The 25,120-nt window shown below is 39.9% G+C and overlaps 1 protein-coding gene across 1 annotated transcript in view; it reads right to left on the bottom strand.

Moving 5' to 3' along the window:
- EIF2B3 (eukaryotic translation initiation factor 2B subunit gamma) overlaps nucleotides 1-25,120 on the bottom strand; it is a 100,210-nt gene that overhangs the window by 63,604 nt on the left and 11,486 nt on the right. The window contains exons 3-4 of the mRNA XM_035894191.1: nucleotides 16,979-17,138; nucleotides 11,229-11,340 (exon numbers count right to left, since the gene is read on the bottom strand). Coding sequence (XP_035750084.1) covers nucleotides 11,229-11,340; nucleotides 16,979-17,138 — 272 coding nt within the window. The remainder of the gene's footprint in view (nucleotides 1-11,228; nucleotides 11,341-16,978; nucleotides 17,139-25,120) is intronic.

Raw genomic sequence — 25,120 nt, 5'->3', positions numbered from 1 at the left:
ATGCACATGAGCTTTATGAGGCCACTATTTAGCAGGGCAGTATCACCTTGTTTTATTACCAGAACTCGTCACTCAGAAAACATTAACTCTTTCTCTTCATGCATAACATTTTTATTAAAAAAGTGAAGAAGCAGGTCACACACAGCAGCCCAAATCAACTCAAGATCTTTTAAAGCAGATCACTCATAGGAAATTGCTGTCATGCTTTTAAAATGTTTAGGAGAAATGAAAGCAGTTAGTCTTTGGAGTGATCACATTCTAAAGGGAATTACTTTTCTACTGTGAAAACTACGCTATTTGAAGAACTGTAGAAGATTAACTCTTGTTTGATATTTGCATTTTGTTGGAACCTGAAAGCGCCCACCAAAGCTGCACGTATGGGTAACAAAACCACAATTCTTATCTCAGAATTTAAAAGCTGCCATCAGGTGGTCAAACTGGCAGTGGAAAGCAGCAAACAAATAAATGAATTAAGAAACATAAGCATCGCTTTTTCCCCTTTATCCAGAGTAATATGGACCTGAGAAAGCCTATACGATACTGCTATTTCTGCACCAGAGCTGGCTCCTACCGAATCCTTCTGGATCTTCCACAGCGTGGCCGGGGCCTCCGCAGGACTCGCTAGCTCAGGGGCTGCTCTGCTCGCCTGGCTATGCTGCTGCCAGCCCAGCCTGGCCCTGGCAGCAGTACAGCCACCCGCATGTTAGCTCAGGTGTGCGGCTATGAGCTGTGCCAGACGCAAGCTGGCATTTGTAAAATCAGTTCATGCGCACGCAAGGAACCACCTACCTACAAATCTGATCGTGTTCACTCGGGAGTAGTGGCTTGTTAAGGCAAAAGAAAACATATTTCATTTTTCACTGTTTGTCCAGTGCTTTTGTATGAAAAACTGGGGAATGAGCACATTGAAAGGAAATTAGAGACAGAGGAGTGATAAGAATAGCAGCACATAACAACATAAAACAGAATAAACTATACAATAGTACATTTAAATACTACTGGTGTCTGACATGCAGAAATGCAAGTGCTGAAACTGAAAATCTAGGTTTAAACATGATCTGTAGCTCATGCTGTATGCAGTGTTGTATCAGCTGCTTCCTGCAGGTCGTTTTGACAAGTAGTACTATTCTGATTCTAAATGTAGGAACGCCAACAGTACCCTGTACTCAAAGCAGCATTTTACATTTACAGTACTGACAAATATTCATGAGTTAGGCCCCTATGAGATGGGAAAGTAATATCGCGTTCATTTTAAAAAGCGAAGAAAGTACGAGACAAACATTAAGTGGAATTCTCAAGTCCACAAAGCCAAGTAGACAGGTGACATCTCTCTGTATATTAATTACAAGACATTCTTACTGCAAACAGGTGATAGCATATCAATTCGCATGTTAACTTTTACCCTCTCCAGCACGAGATCACCTGTAGAACAAGAGAACTCTTCCTCTGTAAACACAGAGGTTGCTTATTTTCATGGTTCTCAACAACAGTCAAACAGAGTAACATTTCTATTTTTTTCCAAAGACAAGAATAGATTACTGAGAAGTAAGGTCAGACAACTTTTCTGCAAACCCTTTCAGTCAACAGTTGCCCAGGACATGAGAAGTTATTTTTCACCCCAGGCACGAGGTTATCCCTGTCGCATATGAAAGCCTGGAATCTATATAATATCCCTAGTATCACAACTCCTTCTTTTCAGTTGACAAACATCAAGGGCACAGCAAAAAAATGCCAAAGTATACTTTTTTTTTCAGGTTGTTCCCTTCATATAACAATGTAAATCAGAAAACACCCAGAATCCTTCATTCTAGAGCTACACTATCATGGGGTACATCTAAAACAAACAAATGCAAGAGACATATTCCTTAAATCTGAAATATATACTATTTTCTCAAAGGGTAAGATATAGAAAAACATACCAGCAAGCATTAATTTGTCTCACTGATCTATCCCCTCGATAGCCAGAGGCTACTTTTAACTACACTGACTTAACAAAGGAATCTAAATTGTATAAATCAATGTCTCAATTAACATTTGGTTTAGGAAGAGTTACGGAAGAGAAACAGAATGTAATCATTTGCTAGCACAGTGGCTCCAGAGGTCTGGGAGCGAGTGCAAGAAGAATGGAGTTGAATGTGGGAAGGGTCCATTATTCTTTCAATAGCGTCTGGTGCTGCAAAATATGTGCTTGCATACTTTCCTACTTGAAAAGCTTAAGTCTTCAGTAGCTCCTTGGTCTGGGAAAATGGCAGGCACCCAGATGCTAACCCAGGGATCTAGGAAGGAGATCTACCTGAAGAACAATATTTTTCAAGTGGCCTTAGAAGTGAAAAATGGCCATAAAGAGAAGTCTCATTCCCAAGGGATTTTATTCCTTGCGTCTGGCTGCTGTTCGTCAGGTGCTGCTCCCCGCACACATCCCCAGCACATTCTAATGCAAGAATGGAGAGAGAGGGCCTCTCTGAAAATAATCACACTTGCTGAAAGACCTGCCCTGCATAAACATCTCTAACAACAGTACAAACAGAAATCAGCCCTCTTGCCCGATACTTTAGTTGAAATTTATGGCACTGCTGGCCGTGATTCTGTTATTACTATTCTACCTGGCTAAGGCTCAAAGTCACAGAAGTGGGAATTTCAGAGGTATTTTCAGAAATGCTGTAGCTCATTTGGGGGAAAAAAAACTGGCAAAAAAATAAATACCTAGTTCTAGAAATGCTGTACCCATACATTAGTGAACAAAGCTATATATTACACACATATTCATGCATGTATGAACACATGTACCATAGACACGGGACAGAGAAGTTAGGGACACACGTGGCCTCTGAAATGGTATTTAATGCTACACCTTGGGAATAATAAAGCAAAGGGAAAAATATAAAATCAAAGGGAATACTGAAAGACAGTCTCTTGTGCTCTCACAAATATCACCAGCTGCTGGAGGATTTATATGCAGAAAAACTAGAAGTTAAGCTTTAACTTGAATTTCCCTTGCTTTCTTACTGGTTTGCTTCCAACCCTCAGAGTTTAATTAAAGTCCATCAGCCAAATTTTTTCTGTCTGAAGGCCCTAAATTATTCCCTTTTTAAATCTCTCTGTATTGACCGACCCAGATTTTTCAAAATCTTGAGCTTCCACTAACCTGAATTATGAATACCACCCCCCACATGTTTTTTTAAATGGTTAAGGGATTTCAAGATGATCAACCCAAGTAATACCAACTGCTATTGCCAGCCAACATACAGGTATGCAGGTACATGCAAGTTATACTTAGAAGGAGTAATTGTGCAAGATCTAGCATTCTGCATTGCCAGTTCATATATCAAGGTCTAATAGCCATCTCCTCTTAATTCCTAACAGAGTATTTCATATTTGGTGACTGGGGAAGGAGAGTCTCCTATAGGAAATCTCTAAGGCAAGTGGATAAGAGGTTTTACTGCATGTAAAAAGAAGCTCTAGCTAATCTTTTCTAGCTGAGGAAATGGTGCAATAAATTTGATGAAGAAAGGAAGGATTTAAAGCCAGCGAAAATTAGGATTTCTCAAAGCAGCAACGTAGAGGACATGCTGCCCACAGGAATAGATCTCTGCTATTTACTCGATCTACTGGAAGAACTCCCGGGGAGCATGTCTTAGCAAGAGAAAGGAAAGTTTGCTATGCTCTTCATTTCCTGTGTAATTCCAGAAACTGCCAGCACAATGCTGTTTGGGGAGCACCACACAACGGCTATTCAAGAGGGAATTCAGCATTGTATTCTGAATGAATGGAAACATTTTGAAAGATACATATTTGCTGCGAGTAAAGTAGAACGCGAACCCAATAAGGATTGTAGGCACACGTATACCTTCAACCAGCTAACTGTATTCTGACTCTTTCCATTATGACTTTCACAATACTCTTTAGCAGTGCTAAACATCACAGTAAATCATCCAGGTTAGAGTTCAAGTAGCCATGAAGTAAGTGTAATAAATCAGCACTAAAAATATTATGCAACTACAGTTCAATTAATACCAAGTGTAACTAATTTTAATGGAGAGGCTATCACTTTTATGTATCCCTAAAAGTTATTGATTTGGGAACTCAATGACCAGGATGAAGGAAAGGCTCTTCAAAGTCCAGATTTCTTAGAATAAACTAGATGAATGGTTCCTTGCAAAAATCCCAAGGGTATTTCCTTCCAGCTCACTGCAAAAAACTTCTGCTTAGCATGACAATTTAAAGGATTAAAAAAAAAAAAAAAAAAAAAAAAAAAAAAAAAAAAAAAAAAAATCAGCAATGCAGAACAGTAAGGGAACCACAAGCTTTGTCTGGGCTCGGGAGCCAGGACCTCAGCTCCAAGCAGAATCAGACCTTTTAACTGAAGAGGAACAGTCACATGCCTCATTTCACCCTTACTTTGCTTTAAACTAGGCTGTTTCCTCCCCCCCATATTCCACATTGGCTGATAAATTCCCCAACGGCGGGTGTTAACTAACTCCGCATTCCAGTCTGCTCTGCGTCATGGAGTTCCACATCCCGCTGATGAGGAACACATGGCGGACATGTAGTAGGGGAGAGCCTGACAGCGCTCGCACAAGCAGGGATAACTCCTCTGACCTCTGGCTGTTTTTTTATTCGTACCATCCCAACCCCACAATAAGGAGTCTGTGCCCCTCTGTCACGTCCTGGTCATTCTGGGATCGTTGGACACAAGCTGAAAACCTAAGATTTTCAACAGGCAGCTCTACTGAACACATGCTATGGCTGAAAACATACATTAAAAGCAAATAGTTGATCATTCTGTGTCTTGCCCCTCACCAGACCATTCAGAGGAACTTTCTGATCGTACAGGTTATGTCTGGATCGATTGAGGTAAATATGTCACAAAAACAACTGGTGATGGCTGCATTTCCCATCAACTCTGAGAAATAAATTACCCACAGCGTTGCTAAAAGCTACACAGTGGCAACTGTATTACAATATTAAGGCATCTTCCTAAAACGAACAGACCATTCGTCATCTTTTCGAGACCCAAGCCTGGCTTAGAGTAACAACGAGAGGGATTCAACTTCAGTATTGTCCAACCTGATGACTCATCCAGAGCACTGCGTTTACCAAGTCACATGGACTCAAGGGTGTCCAAGCAATACAGTCAGCTCTTCCTCCTTTGAAACCTCCAAAAAGTAAAACCAAATCACAGGCTAAGTGCTGGTCTGAGACCGCAGCAGAGAGGCAGACAGACAAATGACTAATGACGACCTGCGCAACATGCATTTACTGACGATTAGAAACCAAATGCTGAGCCTCACGCTCTCTGCTTTTAGTCTTATGTGTACTGTAACGCTGGCAAGAATCTTGCAGTAAAATTAAATCCATTGCCAATAAGTCTTTCTATAGCTACATTCAACAGAAGTCGTGGCTAATATTCCATATTCCAAGATTACCTCTTACCTGTACAAGCTGTCAAGACATGGCATGACCTTTCTTTTATAAATAGGACCTGGATATGTTGTACATTCCTTTCAACCCCCCCACTGAATGAATAAAATAGCATGGCAGTAGAAAAACAAAATAAAATCCTGTGGAAGCAACAGTATTAAAATCAGTAATAGCAGCATGTTCTTTAAAATATAAATTCAATGCCTCACAAACTGCTTTGATAGCATGTTCACATTTATTGTACAAGCACAACAAAAGCTCCAAATTAAAATGTTTTCCTTATATTTGGCTACATCCATTTTAGAAACAAATAATGTTAAAAATACTCCATTTCTGAAGTTGAAGGCTACACTCATCCCCAACATATTTACAGAAAAAACAGAAAATGCATAATAAAAAGTGCAAATTTTCTGAGAAAATGAATGCTTTTTAGTTACAGCAGCTGCTCTTAGTAAAGTGAGAAACTTCTAAACAGGCAAGCAAGACCTCCAAGGGCATCTTGAGAACATCTACTCCCAACTCATGGCTCAAACAAAACTGACAGGCCAATGACTTTTTTTTTTTAAATGTTCAGCAAAATACTCCTTTGTAAAGAAATATGATTAAAGCCACACCAACATTTTTAAAGTGTGGTTATAGTCTGAGAAGTTAGTGTGTAAAAATCACACCCTCTTATTCAATAGACCTAGTTCCTCTGTTTTGATTCAGAATCAGATCCGCTTGCTTTACTGGCTAAAATAACTTTTTACAAGTTTCTAAATTCCTACTAGTACTGTGAAACCAATTCAGTTCTGGGAAGGGGAACCAGATTATTTTCTGGCTTGTGCATCTGCAAAAGGATTATTACCTAAATCAACACATACAATTTCTATTTTTGTGATGGAGGAGCCAAAAAGAACCTGACTTACTTTCTGGATGCTAGTCAGAAAATTTTATTTTTATTTATGAAAAGAACAGATCTGGGAATAACAGCAAGAGCAGATCTGGGCTAATTGGAAAGACATGAAAATCTACACAACACTCTCTAAAAGTCACATTTTAGAGAAAAAAAGATATATCCAACATCTTTTCATAGCGTTCCTTAAAATATCACTTGAAAGCAAACGAAACTTAGTAACAAAAGTTTGCTCATAGTGAAAACTACTCATTTTTCCAACATGGGACCACCACCAAAGCTAATACATGTACATTCATCCTGTAGACAGCTGAGCCTAGCAAAGTTTTTGCTCCCTGGTCTGCCCTGAGTTGCTCCTCAGGATTCTCCCACTGAGTTGGGTTATCGTGTCACTCCCTTCCCTGCCAGTGGCACTGCTTGTGGGGACCACTCCCTAACACACAAAGTAAAAAGAACCAAGTTATCAAAGTCCTGCTGTTTAATCTATTAAAAGTAACGCAACTCATTTTGACACACGTGGCTTATGAAGTACTTGATCATACATACAGCTGGGGGCAAGCTGGAGGTGGTGGCCCCCTTCACCAGCACAGCTGGATCTGGAAGAGGACATCTGCCCATGATCTAATTTAAGATGCCTTACACAGTGGAGCACCTGCCTATACCTGTATCATTCCCAGCCTTTCTCATGGAAGTAGATTTTAAAAGAAAAAAAAAAAAAAAAAAGAAAGAACCACCATGGGAGTGGCAGAGTATTTCAGAGATGCCAGTTTCCCAAGGAGGGCAGTTCCAGAGAACACAAACACTAAGAAAGCTGCAGCGTGTTTATATATGATCCAGTTATTTAAAACAAATTATCAGTAGAAAAAAAAAAAAGGCAATATCCCAAGGCAACAGAAAGGAAATCAAGTGTATCAAAGCTATTCCTGAACTCCCATTACCTACCCACTTGGCAACGCTGACTTTTAAAATTATACTACACCATTCATTTTTACTCTCATGATGCAAGGGGAAAAGGAAGAAAAAACTCCCCCATCTTACCCCCCTCTTTTTATTAAAATATCTTAAAAACAGATCTGCATTGTTACTTCAAGGTTACTAATGTTAGTACTGTATATATTTATAGATGAGGTATTCCTTTCTGTCTGAAGCACATGAGGTAATAAGTAGCTGGAATTGTCATGGTGATTTATTAACATATTCTCTAGGAGAAGCCCTGCACCTGCGTCTGTGCAGACAGAACACCCACGAAGGCTGAACTCACCCTTACACAGCCCACAAGATCTTAAAAGGAAATGCTCCAAATTTAGACCTGCTCCAACAGGTGTCTTTTACTGTCTCACTTTGCATGACCATAAATATCAGAGGTGGAGCAAAAAGCTGCCTGTCCATTGTAATCGTGCTTTGAAAACAAATACCTTTGCCCCCTCCGAAAGCAAAGGTGGCAGCTATGGAATTCTCATCATTTCCTCACTCCTTCATCCTGCCAAGACCCAAGTCAGAGAGATGTCACTGGCAAAACCAGGCTCCAGGGATGAGCACATAACTTTATTTTTTTTTCCTCTTCAAAGGGCCCTAAGCTGGCTCTGAAACTTCCCAAAACTGTATTTCTTTCATTCTAGTATCTCATCTTGCAGCTATTTGCCAAAGTGAATGACATGCACAGGCTGTTCATGGCTTTTTATAAGCTCTCATTACCCAAACAGGGAACCATTTCCTTGAAAATGCTTTCCCCGGCAGCATTAGTGTCTCTAGGCACCACCAATAAATTTGTCTCCTGGCCCATCCTGATGCACACCAAAACGTGCCTGGATGGATGTATTTGATACTGTTTTGCACTTGTTTACTGGAGGGAGGATGCTACCTGTGGGACTTGTCATCAGGGTGATTAACAGCACGGGGGGGAAAAAAGGATAATTTTAACAGCTGAATGGAAAGATTTGCCAGATTTGCTCTGGCAAGCAAAGGAGCAAAATCCAGACCTTTCTGTGGTGTAAAAAGGAGAGGCATCCTCAAAACTAAAATGGCTATCCACAACTCACAAAACCCAAAAACAAATCTGGAAAAGGAATCCTAACCAAAGAGAGAAAGAGAATAACAGATTACGCATGAACTTAGAAACGCTATTAAAATATTTTACTCTGTAACACTTCCATTATTACAAAATGCCTGAGTCAAGAGCAAATAAATATTTAATACTCAACAGGTACTCAGGAGAATGTATGTTTTTCCCTGTCCCTCCCCCCCCAGCTGCTCTTTTATGGCAGGAAAGTGAAGAGCGTGAAATCCAGTGATAGGAAGAAGGCAAAGGTCAGAAAAAAGGTTTTCCTTCAAGGATTTAAATTAGCGTTCTACAGCTTTGGATGTTTTGTCAACACAGCTTCCCTCCTGTGAGGAGGGGAAGCCAAAGGTCCTTTGAACCATTTCTGTATGGGATCTAGATTTTACCAGTAACAAGATTCCTAGCTTTAAAGAAAAGTTCATCTTCCCTCTTCCCATTCCTTTCACCACTCCCTCCCTGTCCCTCCTTCCACTCCCCTTCTTAAAAAGGGAGAGAAAAAAGAAAATCGAAAAAGAAAAGGATCTGAAGAGCAAAACAAGCACGGAAGAAGTTCTAGAGTTCATGTAACAAGACCACCATAGCCCTTCAAAGGGACCATTAAAAACAAAACAAACAAAAGCAACACCCTCAAGATGTCTATTGTATTTTACAGAGGAACAAATGAGTGTACTGGAAATTCTCCCATCTTGCCACAGTCTGTTATTTCATCAAAACAAAGTCCGGAGATCAAGAAACAGCCAACATGGTAGCTGAAAGTCAGTCACTTGAAGTGATCCATGAAGAAAAACGAGATTGGGCTTGCTCTTTCCCCCCCCCTCCTTACTACAATGTATTAAAAAAAAGACTTCAAAGATCATTTTAAGCGTCGCTTTTGTTTCTCACATGAGAAAGTCAGGGTTTGAGCAGGTCTAGACAACACAGTGGTTAAAACATCACTAGCTGCCAACACTTTTGTCTTCCTAGAGCTCCCACAGTTGTTGCTACCCTGGAATTGCCTCATTTGAAAATATTTGACAATTTCCATATACAGTTTTGCTTCCCTCAGAGCTGCTCCAAGATGGCAGCTGTAAAACAGAGAGAATGCATGAGTATCCACAGCAGGCAGTTTCAGCTGTCAGAGGCTCACCCGGGTGGATACTGGCCCAATGCTTCTGCCTGATGCTTGAGAGGATCTTTTCCTTAATTTCTTTTTTCTTCTTTTTAACACTTAGCAGATCTTCTCTCTGTGCTTCTAGACTACCCTATCATCGGTGGGCTTCACTTGGAGGGTACATTAGCTTTGATAGCTATGCATATGAAAAAGTAAGAAAGACAGGGAAACATACAGTTTTTTATCCCATCTGTATATCACCAACACTACATTCACCAAATCCCAAACAGTTATGCTCAAGAAGATCTGCTGATGACAATGTATCTGAACAGGTGTTCCTGAAGGCAACGTTTTGCCTGCAGGATAAAGCCTGATTAATTTAGCTATAGGATAACAGGAATGAGAATCCTCTGGTTAGATGAACCTGTAAAATCAGAGGTCAACTAAGATCACAGATGTTACAGCAATTTCTAAATCGTTTTATCACAGCCACCAGCTAATGCTAGGAGAAAGCCATACAGACAAGCCTATCACTAACAGTTGATAAAATATTCCTCCCTAGTCCAAAATAGATCTATTAGGTTTTGTTTGCTTGAAAACACCGAAGGCAACAATGCTGAATTTCCTACACTATGCAGATCAGCTGCTGTGTATGTACAGAGGGCTTGTCTGCACCTTGGTCCCTGCCACCTCCAAGAAAAACCCAGGAGAGAGCCAGAGGGAACATGCTGGGACAGGCTCTTTCCATCACAGCAGTTAACACATGGCTCACTCTTGACCACCTTCCTTCTAGGGTAATCCTTAAACTCAGGCAGAAGAGGAGTCATCTTTCCACGGGCACACAGCACCTCCCTTGCATCTGGTAGCAGGATGCTCAGGCAAAGATTACACCTATAGCTGTGGCCTGCAGCACACACCAGAGGCATTTTCACAGAAGAGATTATCTGGGAGCAGACCCCAGATATCCGCATCCTTGACTTACAAGGTCCACATGCATGAATTTCCCAGCTCTCAGATGGCTGCCCTGTAGGTGTGTAATCTCACAGAGGTGAAAGTCTGTCTGACTGTCAGCCTAGGACAGACTACAAAGGCTGGGTCTGAAGGAGCCAGCAGAGCTTTCCACAGAAAATGTCAGACAATGTGTGTCTGATAAAATTAAAATCACTGTACAGAAGAGCGTAAAGAGCAACAAGCCATCTTTCATTCTTCTACTAACAGATATGAATTATGATGTGCAGGAAGCTCAGCTAGTCTGGCATATTTAATAAATTCATCCAAGTCCCCAGTGCAGTTTAAGGGTGGGTATAACATGGATTGTCTAAAGAATTTTTTGGGGCCTGGAAACACAGCTGAGCTTTTGTGCCTTATATGCACAAGAATGTCATGAAATCCTGAGAGGCTTTCTCAGATACTCTGTAAATCCATCTGGGACTCAGCCAATGACACTAGCATTTCATTTATGAACATACGTCTACCACTTCTGAATCTCTGAATCTAATCTGTACCTGAACTATAGCGACACTGGCTTCATTTCAAGGAGAGTTACCTTTTCACCACTCCTTTTTTTCCCCTGGAATTTTTCACAAGCCTATCAACTTGTTGTAATGAAGTAATGAATAATAAAATGCTGCTCCCTGAATATTGCCAAAGCTGCATTTCCTCTCCCCTTCTCATCCTACTTTGTCTTTAACCATCACTCCTAGTCCACAGTTATTTTCCCCCATCCCAAGTTCAGTATCTATCCCAAGGACTCATGAGCTTACTTCTGAAGGATGGATCTTTTAATGACAAGTTCTTCATCCAAGTCAGCTTCATTAGCCATGAAGAGCAATCTTTTTCCTGTGTCATCCACTCCAATGAAGTCACGCTGCTCCACTGAAGTAGAAAATCAAACACAATCATTATATAACCCTGTCTTAATGCAGACTGGAAAGACAAATGGGACCACCAACCACCCCCAAAATATGAAATACTAGGTGTCAGACTAACTCAGCAAATTAATGAATTCGCAAAAGTTATCCACAATATTTATTAACTTCTTTTCAGCCAGGGTAGCTGATACATATCATGGCATTCAAAACACTGGCCCTACAAGCTTTTTTGCATCCTTTTTATGAAGACGCCAACTTCAGGTCCTGACATGCAACACTTCATCTTCAGCTGTGCTTTCCTTCTCTCTCTCTCTCTTTTTTTTTTAAAATAAAAAACCCCTTGCTACCTGAATTTACTCAACAAACCCAAGGCAAGCAGAGAGTTCTTCAAAATCCAACAGCTTCTTCCTCATCATAAATCATTCCAAATTAGAATTTGGTGGTCTGGAAAGGACTATGATTTCAGTTTAGACTTAACTGCTTTGCAACTGATTTCTTATTTCAGATAAATACTGATAGCAATAGAAAACCTAAATCACATACACAAACACACATAAAAGTATATCTTCTAAAACTCCTACCACTGATGTTTCTGGGTGGGTTAACTTGGTTTAAATATCTATAAAACTGCCAACCGAGAGAATACCTAATAGTCACATATATTATTGTGGCAATTCCCATCTCCTGCGATCAGTGACGGTGATTTTGGTCTACTGAAATATAAAGCATTTATTTTTGAATAGTTTTCCACAACATCTGAATATGGTGGTGGCAGCCTATTCTAACTTGCATTTTGCAGTATGTTCCATCACTCCGGTGGCAACCAAATGCTGATCTTTACAGGAACGCAAGCTGTACAAGAATACAATGGTACAGTTCTAACAAAACCCTCTTTTCTCCCACTAAATACTATTATTTTAGGCCAAACTGGCAAATACTCAATCTCCTAAGTTCTAAGCCTTTAACTACATTGGAGTAACAGCATGCTCTATAAGTAATTAATTCTCTAAGATCTTTTCTCAGCTAAACTATTTTTAACCCTGTTTTCCCCAGTTCAGCCCTATCCCTTATTTTCCTTTTACCCATTCCTTCAGAGTTACCATAGCAATAACAACTATCAAAATACAGTCAAATCCACGAAGCTGTTGAAAGTTCTCCTACTGGCAGCCTTTGATCCAAGCGATCAAGCATACCCTCTTCAGAAATCCCCCCCATCCCTTCTCAGAAATGAATCATACAGCAAAGTAGTACAAAAATAGGCCTGAACATGTAACACTATCACAAATTAAGTACAATTAGGATAAAGCTCACTTGCTGTAAAAACTCAGAAATAAGTCTTGAAAGCAGTGTTGATTCTCATGCTAAGGAGGGCGATGAAGTTTGGGAGTAGTGGCTAACCAACCATCACCACTGCCACCTAACCAGGGTCTCCCGACAGGCTAGAAACACAACAGTGATAGATTTTCCTCCATCAAGGTACCAACACTTCTCTCAAATTTCAGGTCGTGGCTGCCCATCTCCTGACCATTCCTACAGTAGCATATTACACTGCTATTGCAAAGCTCTATGCAATACGAAAACAGGGAAAAAGAAAATGAAAATGGGACCCGGTACATGACTGCCACCAAACCGGTTTCTCTTGCTTGTGTCATAGGTAAGAAACAGACAGTGAAATGATGCAAGCGCCCTGTATTTCTTTCAGTAGTGGATGCCAGGTCAGGTTAGGTTTTTCCCTGTACACTGGCAATAAATTGCATTACTTTTGTAATTTAGAAAAGACAAAAGTTATTACTAAAATCAATTACCCAGAGATACAAGAGTGATGTTTCAAATCACATGGGCATTACTTAGTGAGGAAAAAAAATAAATGGAAGAATGAATACATAACTAGTTTATAAAATCCCTGCAAGGGAAGTATGAGAAAAATGTTAAAGCTGCAGTGATGGTAACTAAAAAATCATTTAAAGTATAAAAATGGAATGCAGGATGTGTTTTGCCTCCTCACAATAGATAAATAAGGATTTGACACAACTATTGCAATTTATTAATTACCTTAAAATTTAGAACCTCATCAATTGTGAAGGCTTTAATGACCTAAAGAAACCATGACATCACAAAAAAATGGAAGTTGAGCAATTCAGTGATGAGAAGAAATAATTTTTAGTCAGATTTTCTAAAATACTTTTTAATCAAGCATAATTAATTGACACTTGGGAAAAAGACACCTTTGTTAAAGATTCAGTATCCCCACCCTTTCAATTAAAGGGAGAGAATTCACACGATGCAGCCTGCAAGACCACCAAGAGGTCTCCTGGCAAACACAGGGAATACCAGTGATGACATGCCTGCTGCTTTCAAGACAAGAAAAACAAGCAGGAAAGAGTCACCATCCCCATCTTTTCTGCCTTTCTTTATAAACAGAAAAGTTCAGACGCTCTTTTCCACTCAATCCCTTGCAGGTCATCTTTAAGCACATGGCTTCATTCTGGGTGTCTGAATTCCTGACACACTCTGTTTATTTGGGTTACTACCATTCACTAGCACTCTGCTTTTTTTTTTTTTTCTTATTATTCGCCATGCTTCTTATTAGTCAATTAAAAAAGCCAATGAGATTATTATCGTCAATATATGATCCCCTAAATAAAAAAGCTAATGAACTTCACTCTGTAATTTGCAGCTGAGTCATGTCAAGCATTTCAGGAAACCATCAGTATGAATTTATAGCTGCTTAACACTGCAATTCACACTAATTTAAAAACTGTTCCTTATATCACAGTTCTTGAATGTTCAATAATATCCCCAAAAGCCACAACTTAATATCATATTCCATAAGATATGAAATAGAAGTCTTGTTGTTCCTTCTCAAAAAATTAATGACTTTGTAGGAACAGTGAAACAATAAATAAAGCTTCAAATATATCTCACGGCTCATCAGGACTAAGGATCCATTTCCTAATACTAACACTTGAACAGTACAGTGCAAGTACATATATGTGTCACAATTTAGAGAAGGAGCTAATAGTGCCACATACTATGAAAAGCTGCCTGACACATTCCATGTTAATATCTCATCTTCAGTTGCTTACAGGTTTCATCAAATTTTAATTGGGATGAAATTTCCAATGCTAGATGCCTGCCTTAGGAGGAACATTTGGAAAACTTCAGCAAAACCAGTTCAGCTGCTTCTAAACCTAAAGAAGAAAAAAAGTGTTTAGCCTAAAAGCTAGGTGGCCCTTCCCTTGAAAAGCTCTAGTATTCCAGTTCTTCAGAAAAGCACCATTACATTCAGTAAGCGCTGCTGACCTGTGTACAGGAGTGTACTTTTTTGTCATCTGACTCCGTTATGAATCTTTGAAAAACTGCAATTTCACATGCTCTTTAAAGACTTCTATTTTTGCTGCAAAAAATTTCTGCATGTTTTATTCTTAAGGAAAGGTTGTTTCACCTCCTCAGCTCCTAGAACTGATCAAATAGCAGGTGCCATCTAAGGTCTTCTGTACCATCAGGTGGTACAAGCAAAGCACACAAGCCATCAGGCTCCACAGCCATGCTGTGATGACTGCTTCAGGGGAAAGAGCTGAATCTGTTGTGGTTTTGCAACCTGTTTTTTACAAGGAAATAAAACTTATAAGCACAAAAGGGTGAGGGGAAAGAAAAGCATAAAAATGAGGACTCTGCAAGATGGGCTGGAAGGGAGAGAAAGTAGTCCTTGAAAACTGGTGGAAACCAGACCCCAGAGACAGGAATTGGAAGAGAAGAAAAAAGATGACTATGGGCAGAGAAATGACACAGATTGAGATGAGAAGTCAGAAGTGGAACAGGGGATGGGACTGGTAGTGAAGGAAAAAAGAAATATATGAGAAAGAGAAGCTGGACTCTTGACAAGGATCCTTGAAGGAAGAGACTAAGCAAAGAGAGAAAGAATGGAGGCTGGTGGTAGCAGGAAGCCAGCGTGGAAAAAGAGAGAGGGATGAGCTAGGACAATGTTGACAGCAATAGGGTGCGTTCAGTCAAGTAGGAATGAAAGGTAGGAGGGTCCAATGCTCCCTAAAATGTACTTGTCCCTCTCCAGAACCTGGAGAAGAACCCCAAATTCCTTAGTCTCAGCACTTCCCTGCTTTTAGCAAATGACTGAAAAAAGTCTGGTAGGGTACAGGTCTCATCCGAGGCAGCTCACTGAAAACAACTTACTAGACATAGATATGACAGCTCAAGTAGAGTACCTTTGAGTGGGAGACCTTAGCATCCAGCCCCAAAGACAAACACTGTGGGTGTCAAAACACTTCCACATGACCGAATTTTAATATTTTCAAGTTTGGTCTTTTACAGATCTGAGAAATCATACACAAATTTTAACAGGTCATCTAGGAAGAGTAATGCTACAAAGTCAAACATACAGACACTAAAACCCAAGTAAATTAAGAATGCATGTGCAACCTCATGTGCTTACATTTGCAGAGTCTTCAGATGATCTTGTTTATCCTCACAGACCCCCTTGCCCCCACCCTGTGTGCTCAGAGCTTATGTATTGGGCAGCTCTATGAGGTTTAGTCATAGACCCATTAGTTTATAACTCCTAAGTACTCAACCCTGTGGCTGTAGTAGTGCACGACAATGTTCTATGTGCCATTATCACTTAGATTGCCTTTTCAAAAACAGGGGGACTTAGAGCTGTTTGGGAGTCCAAGTCCCAGACGCTTTCAGCCCTGCTATCCTCACATGTTGCTCCAGAAAATCTTTTCATGCAGAGTCTAAGCAGCTTTCTTTTTAAAAGACATTTCCTCCACTTTCAGACATACACCTAGTCCAACTGTTGGCTTGCATTTCACTCCTCTCTCAAACAGTCTGAAGCTATGCTTTCTTATTTGTATTACTGTAGTCCCTCTGAGCTTTACTCATGGACCGGGACCCACTAAGCTGGCAACAATCAAGCCTCAGCAATTTAACAGATATCATTAAAAGAAAATGAGAGGTATGGTGTGGGAACAACTGTATGGTATTTAGTACTTTTAGCATATAAATAAAATGGGGATAATAGCCCTGCCCTGCCTTACAGCAGTGTTGTGAGAATAGATACATTAAAGATTACAAAGGCACTAACTAAGATATTATGGTAAGAGGGACAAGATAAGCATCTAACAAAGTCCTTGAAATCAGTGGGAGTTTTGCCTAGCAAAAGGCTCCTGGATGTGATCTCAGAAGAGTAATTCAGTACATACCATGAGAAGGGAGAATTTCTAGAAGTATTTGTTACCCATCTAGTGCTGGTCCCTACAGTCAATGGTAAAATTCCCAGCTATAATCTGGCTGATGCTTAGTGCTCTTGAAAAACCTAACGGTTTTAATGTTCATATGCAACAAAAATTTAGGGTTTGATCCAAAACTCACTGAAGTCACCTGGAGCTTTTCCCTTAACTCTTGTGAGCTTTGGATCAGAGCCTGCAAGATTACACGAGCCTAATACTTAATTCTGAGCTGGAAAAAACCAAGTCACACCCCCACCAGGGAATCTGAGGAAAAATAGGGTGTCTGTACCTTTTTTATTTCTTTCGCTCTGGGATTGGTAAATAAACATATCATACATACCAGTGGTTTCTCTATCATGTATTAATAAATAAATATATGTATTCCTATGTACACACCTGGCTTTTTTTTCCCTTTCTGTCCTGGTACCACTTCTGTGGGTTCATGAGTTTTCTTCATCAACATGGAGAGAGTAGCATCATGTGTCCGAAAAAGATCCACAACTTTATATAAATCAACATCTGTGATCAGATCACAGCTCAACACCAAGACATCAGTCTGTCAAAGAAGAAAACAAAACAAAACAAAACCCTTCAGAGATACAAATGACCACATATGGACATATGGATTAGCATTTGAGAACTCAATAACAAATACACCCGTAACTTTTTCTTCTTTTTTTTTTTTTAAATTTAAAAAACACAGGGTCTGCCATACTCTGCCAAAAATAGTTACTGGGTTTTACCAGTTCACTTCTCTTGAGTCCTGCTGTTACTGAATTAGTTATTTGGTTAATGCTTATCCAGATCTAGACCATAAAAAATGTGTGACCATCTAAGGCCATCATCTGCTCCTAAGGGAAGGAAGCGGGACACAGAAGCCATGGCTTTCAAGACTGCCATGAAATTCTGCAGTATTTACAACAGCTACTTTCAGTTACATAATGATGTAGAAAAGAAATCTTTCTGAAGAAATCTTTTTTAGCTGACTTTGCATCTGGCTACAAACCACTGGAAAAGATATTTAAACTATGTTATTTTATCGGGGGAAAAAAAACAAAGACTATCTAGGATGTGATTTACTCAGTAATTGCACTGCGATGGTGGGCTCAGTTTAGAAATACATTTCCTAAAACCAGAAATACCCCATATAAAGAAGAAAAAAAAAAAAGGGAAGTTAGGTCCTTTTTAATAACAGGCTTGTATTTAATTTTGATCTCAAAGGATTCCAAAGTGCCTTACAAAGTATTTAAGAGAACTGCTGCATATATCACAGAAACATTGTCACATATTGAGTGAGACATAGCAGCTTCATTAACCATGCACACTATCAACATACTCTGGCTAAAAACTCTTACTTAGAAACAATTTTCTGTATTTCACGTGGGTTGTGGAATATACTGCCAAAAATCTACTAGTTCGGCAATTATCTTCATTTAAACTAATCCTAACATAATATTTGTGCAGCATGGCCCTCAGAAAAGTAGCAAGTTTCCACTTTATTTTTTGTTAATGATCAACCTTCTAAACCTTTCTCAAGAAGATAGTGTTTCTTTCGTGATGTTTACCATTTTCACTTTCTGTGCTACCATTTACTATGGTAAGCCTCCCTGCAGAGCGTGCCATGGCTTCCTAGTTTTGTCTTTCTAAAAGACATTATTTAATTAGAAGGGCACTATAAAGTATTTGGTAAAATCTGAGTCAATTAACTCATGGAGGATCAGTAATTCTACTTTTACTTTTGAAAACTATCTTGGTTCAAAGTGAACTAGTTCAGCATTGACCTTTTATAGAGAAAGGTTTGCTTTACAGGCTTTATCTAACGCTAGGAGATTCCACATTGTAGGTGAGACTAACTGAGGTCTGGCATTTACATTATTTGACAGGTTCTCCTACAAATGCTAGGCAGTTTCATGTGTTTACCAATAAGTCATTGGAATTCATCACGTCACAAACTGTTAGAGCTGCTGATTTGGCATGCTGCGCAAAAGGTCAAGCTCTTCAATTTTCATTTGATTTCTCCCCACTTTACCTGGCTGCTTTACAGGAAGCAACAATGTGCAGGTTGAGAATTTTACACATTCAAAACCTGACTTGCATCTTCCCCTTTTAGCATATTTTCAAAATGTGTATTTTATATTATGGTTTTGCCCAGGAGAAGTGCTTTAATTATCACTTCTACAAAACAAACAACATGCACACATTGGAAAAAAACCCAAAACAACCCAAACCACTCAAGCAAGCTCCCTAGCACTCTGGAACAGCCCTGCGCCAACATTCCAGTGTGTACAAAGAAAGTTAAAAAAAAAATTCAACTTGGTATGGAAGTAAATCTCCCAGCTTCATAGCTGCAAATAGTGAAGAAACATATATTAAATATCATGGAAAATGCTGCAAAATTTTCAGATGTTCCATTTTTACAAGAGCACAAATGAGTTACAATAATTGCGGAAAAGGCCAAAAGGTATCCAAGACCCATATAAATAGACCTCTACTTTTCAAACTCAGATTGAAGAAGGAAGAGGTCGCCGGCTTAAAATCTAAATGCATTCACTTCACTGGAAAAAAATAAGAAATAATAATAAAAAGAGAGAGAGAGACACACCAGTGGACTTACACTACGGAACAAGTATCTGGACTTGTAAAATAAACCTTATAATTATTTCACGTTTTACTAAATGCTTTAATCTGTCGCAAAAACCCAACAAGCGTTTCATAGCTGTGAACAGGCTCCTGGGTTTTTTCTCTTCACTATAGGACAAGCTTTTTGCAAAAACTGAATGCAAGACCCCTGAGGAGCATACAGGAACAGAACCACCAAATGTCTGGTTGCCATCTGTTCTACCCATTTACTCTCCCAATATGTAAATAAACGTCAGTGAGCGCAGGGACCAGTGAAACACACAGTTGCTCTGTAAAGCCCACATTTCTGCCTCTCCTCCTGATGAGCAGAGCAGTGGCCTCAGAAGCACGCTGAGAATACACCATGAAAGGCTCTTTTGGGACTTGACAGCCTCCCCTTTGAAACACCACCCCCCTCATAAATAAAGCCCTCACTGTCTAATGGATGCACTTTTTTTCCAGTGTACAACTCCTGAACGAATAAACTAATGGCTGAATGAAAAAATAAACCATCCTAGAACCCTAGCAGAAGTGTGTGTTTTTCTTTACGTTTTTAGGGTGGGTGTAGAAGAAAGAAAATAAATGGTAGAGCTTGTGGGTTTTTTACATATATACATGTTGAATAAATACAGTGCACCTTTCCCAATGAGCCACTGATACAAAGGAGAGAAGTATGTACTTACTACATGTGCTCATGTGCTAACAAGGGGTATGTGAACATACTTGACTTCATGAATTATGCAAACACCTAAGTACACACACACATACACCTCTTAATGAAATACATGTAACAATGATTACATCAACCCCAAACTATTATACAAACACACGATAAGAATCAGCATGAACTGATTAAAAAAACCTAGCAAGCACACACCCCAAGCAGAGCCACTGCAAAGGAAGAAAAATGCATGCACAAACGCACTTTCAACACCCCTTACAACCATGGGAAGGACGAGGCAAGGGTCTTCACTCAAGCAGGACCGTCTAACGGATGGAGCATGAAACAAATCCTTGGAATTTCTGGCATTTTCCTGCTCTGCCAAACTTGGTATGTGCCATTTTGTTTACTACTTTTATGACACAGAGGAGCCCTCATCGTGGACCAGGGCTCTACCACAGAAGCTGCTGTACGGACCAGACTTCAAGCATAATAAAAGAGAACAGCAAATGACTTTGGGTTGGGGAACACAAGAAAACACTGCCATGCTACTCAGGTATAGGGACAGGTATAGGTATAGCTTGCTGGTAGCACAGCTCACATTTTTTGTGAGCATCACAGGAGCTACAGAGAAGACAAGGAGAATATGACGCTCCTTGGAAGAGTTACTTGGGCCTCAGTAGTTCCATTTAACCTCAGATTTGCAATTTATGCACTCAAGTTCAGAATTTAGACTTGGCTGCTGATCAGTGGAGAAAAAGAAGGCCCTGCAGATATCATCCCACCTATGATCCAAGTTTCAAGATGTTTCTCTGTCCCTACTGACCATGGTTGGACCCCTGGGCTTCCAGTCTAGCCCTCGCTGGACACAGACTGTTAGTCAAGTCAAATACAGAAACACAGCACTTAAGACCTCCAAACCTCCATTCTCCCTTTCTAACACTGGCTAACAGCACTTCACCATCACACATTTCTGAGCTGTGAGATGCTCAGATATTATGAGATAACTTACATACTCAATCTGGATAAATACAACACTGTAACATAAAACATCGAGAGATTTAAACAAAATAGAGAAAAAAAAAAGTAAAGGAAAAAACCTCAAACCCAACATGTCAACAATTATATTAAACCCAGCACAATATGGAAAATCTACACAAAAACAAGACCGAAAAGCAGAATGTTTCAAGAACTCAGTTCAAGACAACCAATTTAAAAATAGAAAACATGTTTTCAATGGAACTAATTCATACCACAGATCAAAAGATGGATGCAATTATATGGTGTAATATACCAGCATAAATAAAAAGCCTTGGACTTTCTCACACCCTGCATACAAAGGCAACGCTAAAAACTCTTTTACATTCAGCAATAATTGCTGGATCCCTTCTGTTCAAACAGGAGCTATCAAGGTTACCACAGATAGCTGGCAGCAAATGATGAATTCTTAGTGGTATTCACTACACTTTTTCTATCAAGTATAGACAAGGGCAGGACCTCACAGCCTAAACTGCTGAGGGCCTCAAAAACTGCAGACTAGAAAATGAGAAAACATGTGTTGAAGGAAATCTCTAATTTGAACAAAATCAGCCTCAAGAGAAAGAGGAAAACAAATGTCAGATTGCATTATAAATAGAAAAGCAGCAAAATATCCACAAGCAGTACAACCAGCTCCTAACAGTACTGAAGACAGACAAAACATTGAAGTTCAATGCACAAAGTTTCCAGTTGCACAGTATTACAGATGAGACTTTGACAGGTAAAGAAAAAAATGAAGAGATTAGATAGACTCTGTTCCTAGAGTCAGCGTAAGTTAACACATGCACAAACAGAGAACTTTGCATCACTTCCTGCAGTGTCACCATCCAACAGGGGAGAGAGGAACAAGTTATAATTACTGCTGGAATTAAGACTGAGAGTTTTATACACAATAGCCTGGAACTTCACCCACATGTTGCATTAACAGTGGGGTTTGTGTGTAATGCTTTTATTATTCTAAAGAGTGGAAAGAACAGTTTGGCTGTGGGCAAGCGTTTTGATTGCTTGTTAGCATGCTCCAGGCAAAGCCAAGGATACCTCCTAGCAATTGCATTACTCACCACTCTTCAGATCAGAAACTTACATCCAAGGCTTTAGAGAATCCCTTTTTATCTCAGTCTCCATTAAGAGTCCTCCAATTTCCACACCTGTGACCTCTTTGAAGCTCTAGGGCTGTTGCTGTAACTGGAGCAGGGAACCTCATTTATTTTTTGATGTCTGTAGGATCTTGTTAGCTACCAACTGAAATGGCTGCCTTTGGCTGGGAATTCCCACTCTGCTTTTGTAATGTCCTTGACAGCAAGATTCAGAAGAAAATCATGATTTAGTACTTTGTTAGCAGACATGAAACATTTTCCAACTGGGCACTCGCCCTGCAGCAGCAAGTCTGCTGTAGACCAGCACCTTCATAACTCTTCTAAGGATAGAGGGCAGTGGAGGCACAGGATGTCCTTCAATCTGAAATCCTGCAGAAACCTCTCCTCATTAAAAGATTTTTTTTTTTTTAAAGACTGTGTGTAATGTGAAAGAGGCTTCCTTTTTCTTTTTTTTTTTTTAATGAAAAAAAACCAACAGAAAAGTCTAATGCGGGAGCCAAGGGAGTCTCTTCTAATTTCTTGGATGGCCCTGAATTCATCAGGTGAGGATATCTTAAGGCAATGTGAATGCCTTCACATACGTAACCTGTCAGCATCACTGTTTATCTTCTCAAAGAAAGCTGGAGGAAAGCTGCCAGAAGCTGGTGAGAAGACTTAACCCTGGTCCCATCATATGCCTCATCCTATCCGTTGTATCAGATGGGATCATACAATGAAAACACCATTTTAGGTTATCTCTGTATCTCAAAAGCTACCATCCAAAATCAATATTTTTTAAATTTACATACATATAAGCTAGGAACAGGAAAGATATTCAGGCCTGGAAGGCATCCTGTCTCCTCCCAGGAGGAAGTCTCATTACCTATTGCTCAAACTGAGCATGGGATGGAAAAGGGTAATTTACAGCTAGCAGCAACCAAAAGCAGAAGTTTAGAGATGAATACAAGTTCATAAGCTTATTAAGAATGTTTTCAAAGCAGGACTTTGGTATTAAGACACTGAACAGTACACCTTCTGATCTGAAACATAAGCTTTGCAATCCACATTGTCCAACTAATGCAATTTTGGTTCCAACTAATACAATTTTGTCCTACTCACATGGTACTCTGAAAATCATTTTCCTAGCTTCCTCCTCCAACTGCATCACCCTTCCAGTTTCTGTCACATCAAGCACAAGTTGTTTACCCTCCTTTTAATAGCCTATCCCTTCCACTCACCATTCACTTACCAAGTCTACTTCTGCCTTACATCAATAAAGGATACCAGCTCTATTACCTACTTGTATCTTCTAAAGGATGTGGTTTTAGCCTCTGCTGTCTTTTTTTTTTTTTTTTTTTTTTTTTTTTTTTTTTTTTTTAAAGAAAGAAATCTGCTACCCTTACACTTACTGACAAAAAACTGACGATTGTCAGGTTATCAGTATGCTGGGGCACCAGACTGATGCATGGACACGTATTACCCTGTCTCGCTAGGCTCTCTTATTTGTCTGAGGTCAGGTGTCATCTCCTGGGTTTATGTCCAGGTCCTAACCATGCCACAGAGGAGATTGGTTTTCCCCCATCTAAAGGCATCCAGAAAGCACGCACCATCACTCAGGAGAACCACACATGCTAAAGCTCAGGGGACCACCCCATAACCAACCCAGGCCCTGAATTCACCAGTTCACAGAGGGTGAGCCTGGCAAGCTGAATCCTCCCCTGGCTCAACACATTGCACGAACAGATCCCTTCTTCACAGGCAGCAGAACTCCAGAAACAAATGGCACTCTCCTCGTCACTCCTATTCCTGAAAGGTGAAAGGCAGGTTTCCAGGACTACCTGGACGGCAGCACTACCAGACCTGCTGCGCAGCTGATCTTGGACTCTGCCTCACATGAACAGAAAGGAGAACACAGCAGTCAGGCTCCAACCTCAACAGCAGTGGCGCAGCCGGCTTGCTGCCAAAGCCCAGAGCTCAAGCCCAGGCTTAACACTTAATGTAAGCAGAGCCTTAGGCAGTCAGGTGCTGTAGTCATACAAACAATAATAATAAAAAGTAGTCCTAATGGAGCTCAACCAGCTCAACTTATTGAAGAGAAAGAAGGCCTTTGCCCACAGCTTGCAATTACCTAAACAGCAGAAGATCTCTCAGCAACACAACAAAAATCAGGCACGACTGGGTTCAGTGGCCAGAAATCAGTGTTCAACATAGAAATAAAAGGTAAAGTGTTTTACGAGGGAGAATAAATATGGTGTGGAATAAAATACCAGAAGATATAACAGACTCTTCTACTAGACTGTATGAATAAAGACTTGTTATCTTTCAGAAACACGTTCACTAAGTCATCCACGAGTTTTGGGGCTAACAGCCCTAATTGCTGTGTGCAAATTCCCTTACAGCCTAGAGGATCAAAATGGTTCCTTGCAGTCTCAAACCAGACTATAAATGAAAATCAAGATGTATACGGCAGGAATCATTCTGCCATCCCACAGCTACTATCGGCATGGTCTTAAATGAAAAAAAGCAGTGTGCAGCTCCTTCCAAGGTCAAACCAAGTCCTTACACAAAACCCAGTTTCAGCTCTGCTCCATCAGAAACCCCAAATGCTAATCTGCTCCAGAAAGCACTGGCTCAACAGAACCAGTCACAGTGAAACACAGCTCAGTGGCATTGCCACTTCATACTAGCCTGCACTGAACTGAACATCCACACACGTGAAACCTGATTAGCTTTGCTCAAGTGTTTTTTTCCTGTAAAAACAAATCATGCTATGTTACATAAAAGTACTGTTTTAAGCCATAGATTCTTACACTATCCCCCATGCAATACTATTTTCTGCTTTAACACCTCTCCAATTTTTCCAATCATATTTGGTCTGCAGCACCTGGTGTTGCAAAAGACACATTACGAAAACTTCCAAGACCTCCACTACTTTCCAGCACTATCAATCTACATCCAGAATTTTCACCATCGTCCCAAAGGAACTAATAGAATTTATACTACAGAAGAATCCTACATTTGCTTCGAGAAAATCTGAATTGGTTTTCCCTTTTCAGCATAGAACAGAGGAAAAAGAAAAACTACATAACCTACATGGATTTCCCAGTTAACATAACATGACAAAAATGCAAAATTCAATTCCAG

This window comes from Egretta garzetta, unplaced genomic scaffold (genome assembly GCF_000687185.1).
Source record: "Egretta garzetta isolate BGI_Z169 unplaced genomic scaffold, ASM68718v1 scaffold145, whole genome shotgun sequence".
Taxonomy (NCBI): Eukaryota; Metazoa; Chordata; class Aves; order Pelecaniformes; family Ardeidae; genus Egretta; species Egretta garzetta.
The sequence above is the reverse complement of the archived record's forward strand: the minus strand, read 5'-3'. Positions and strand labels throughout refer to the sequence as shown.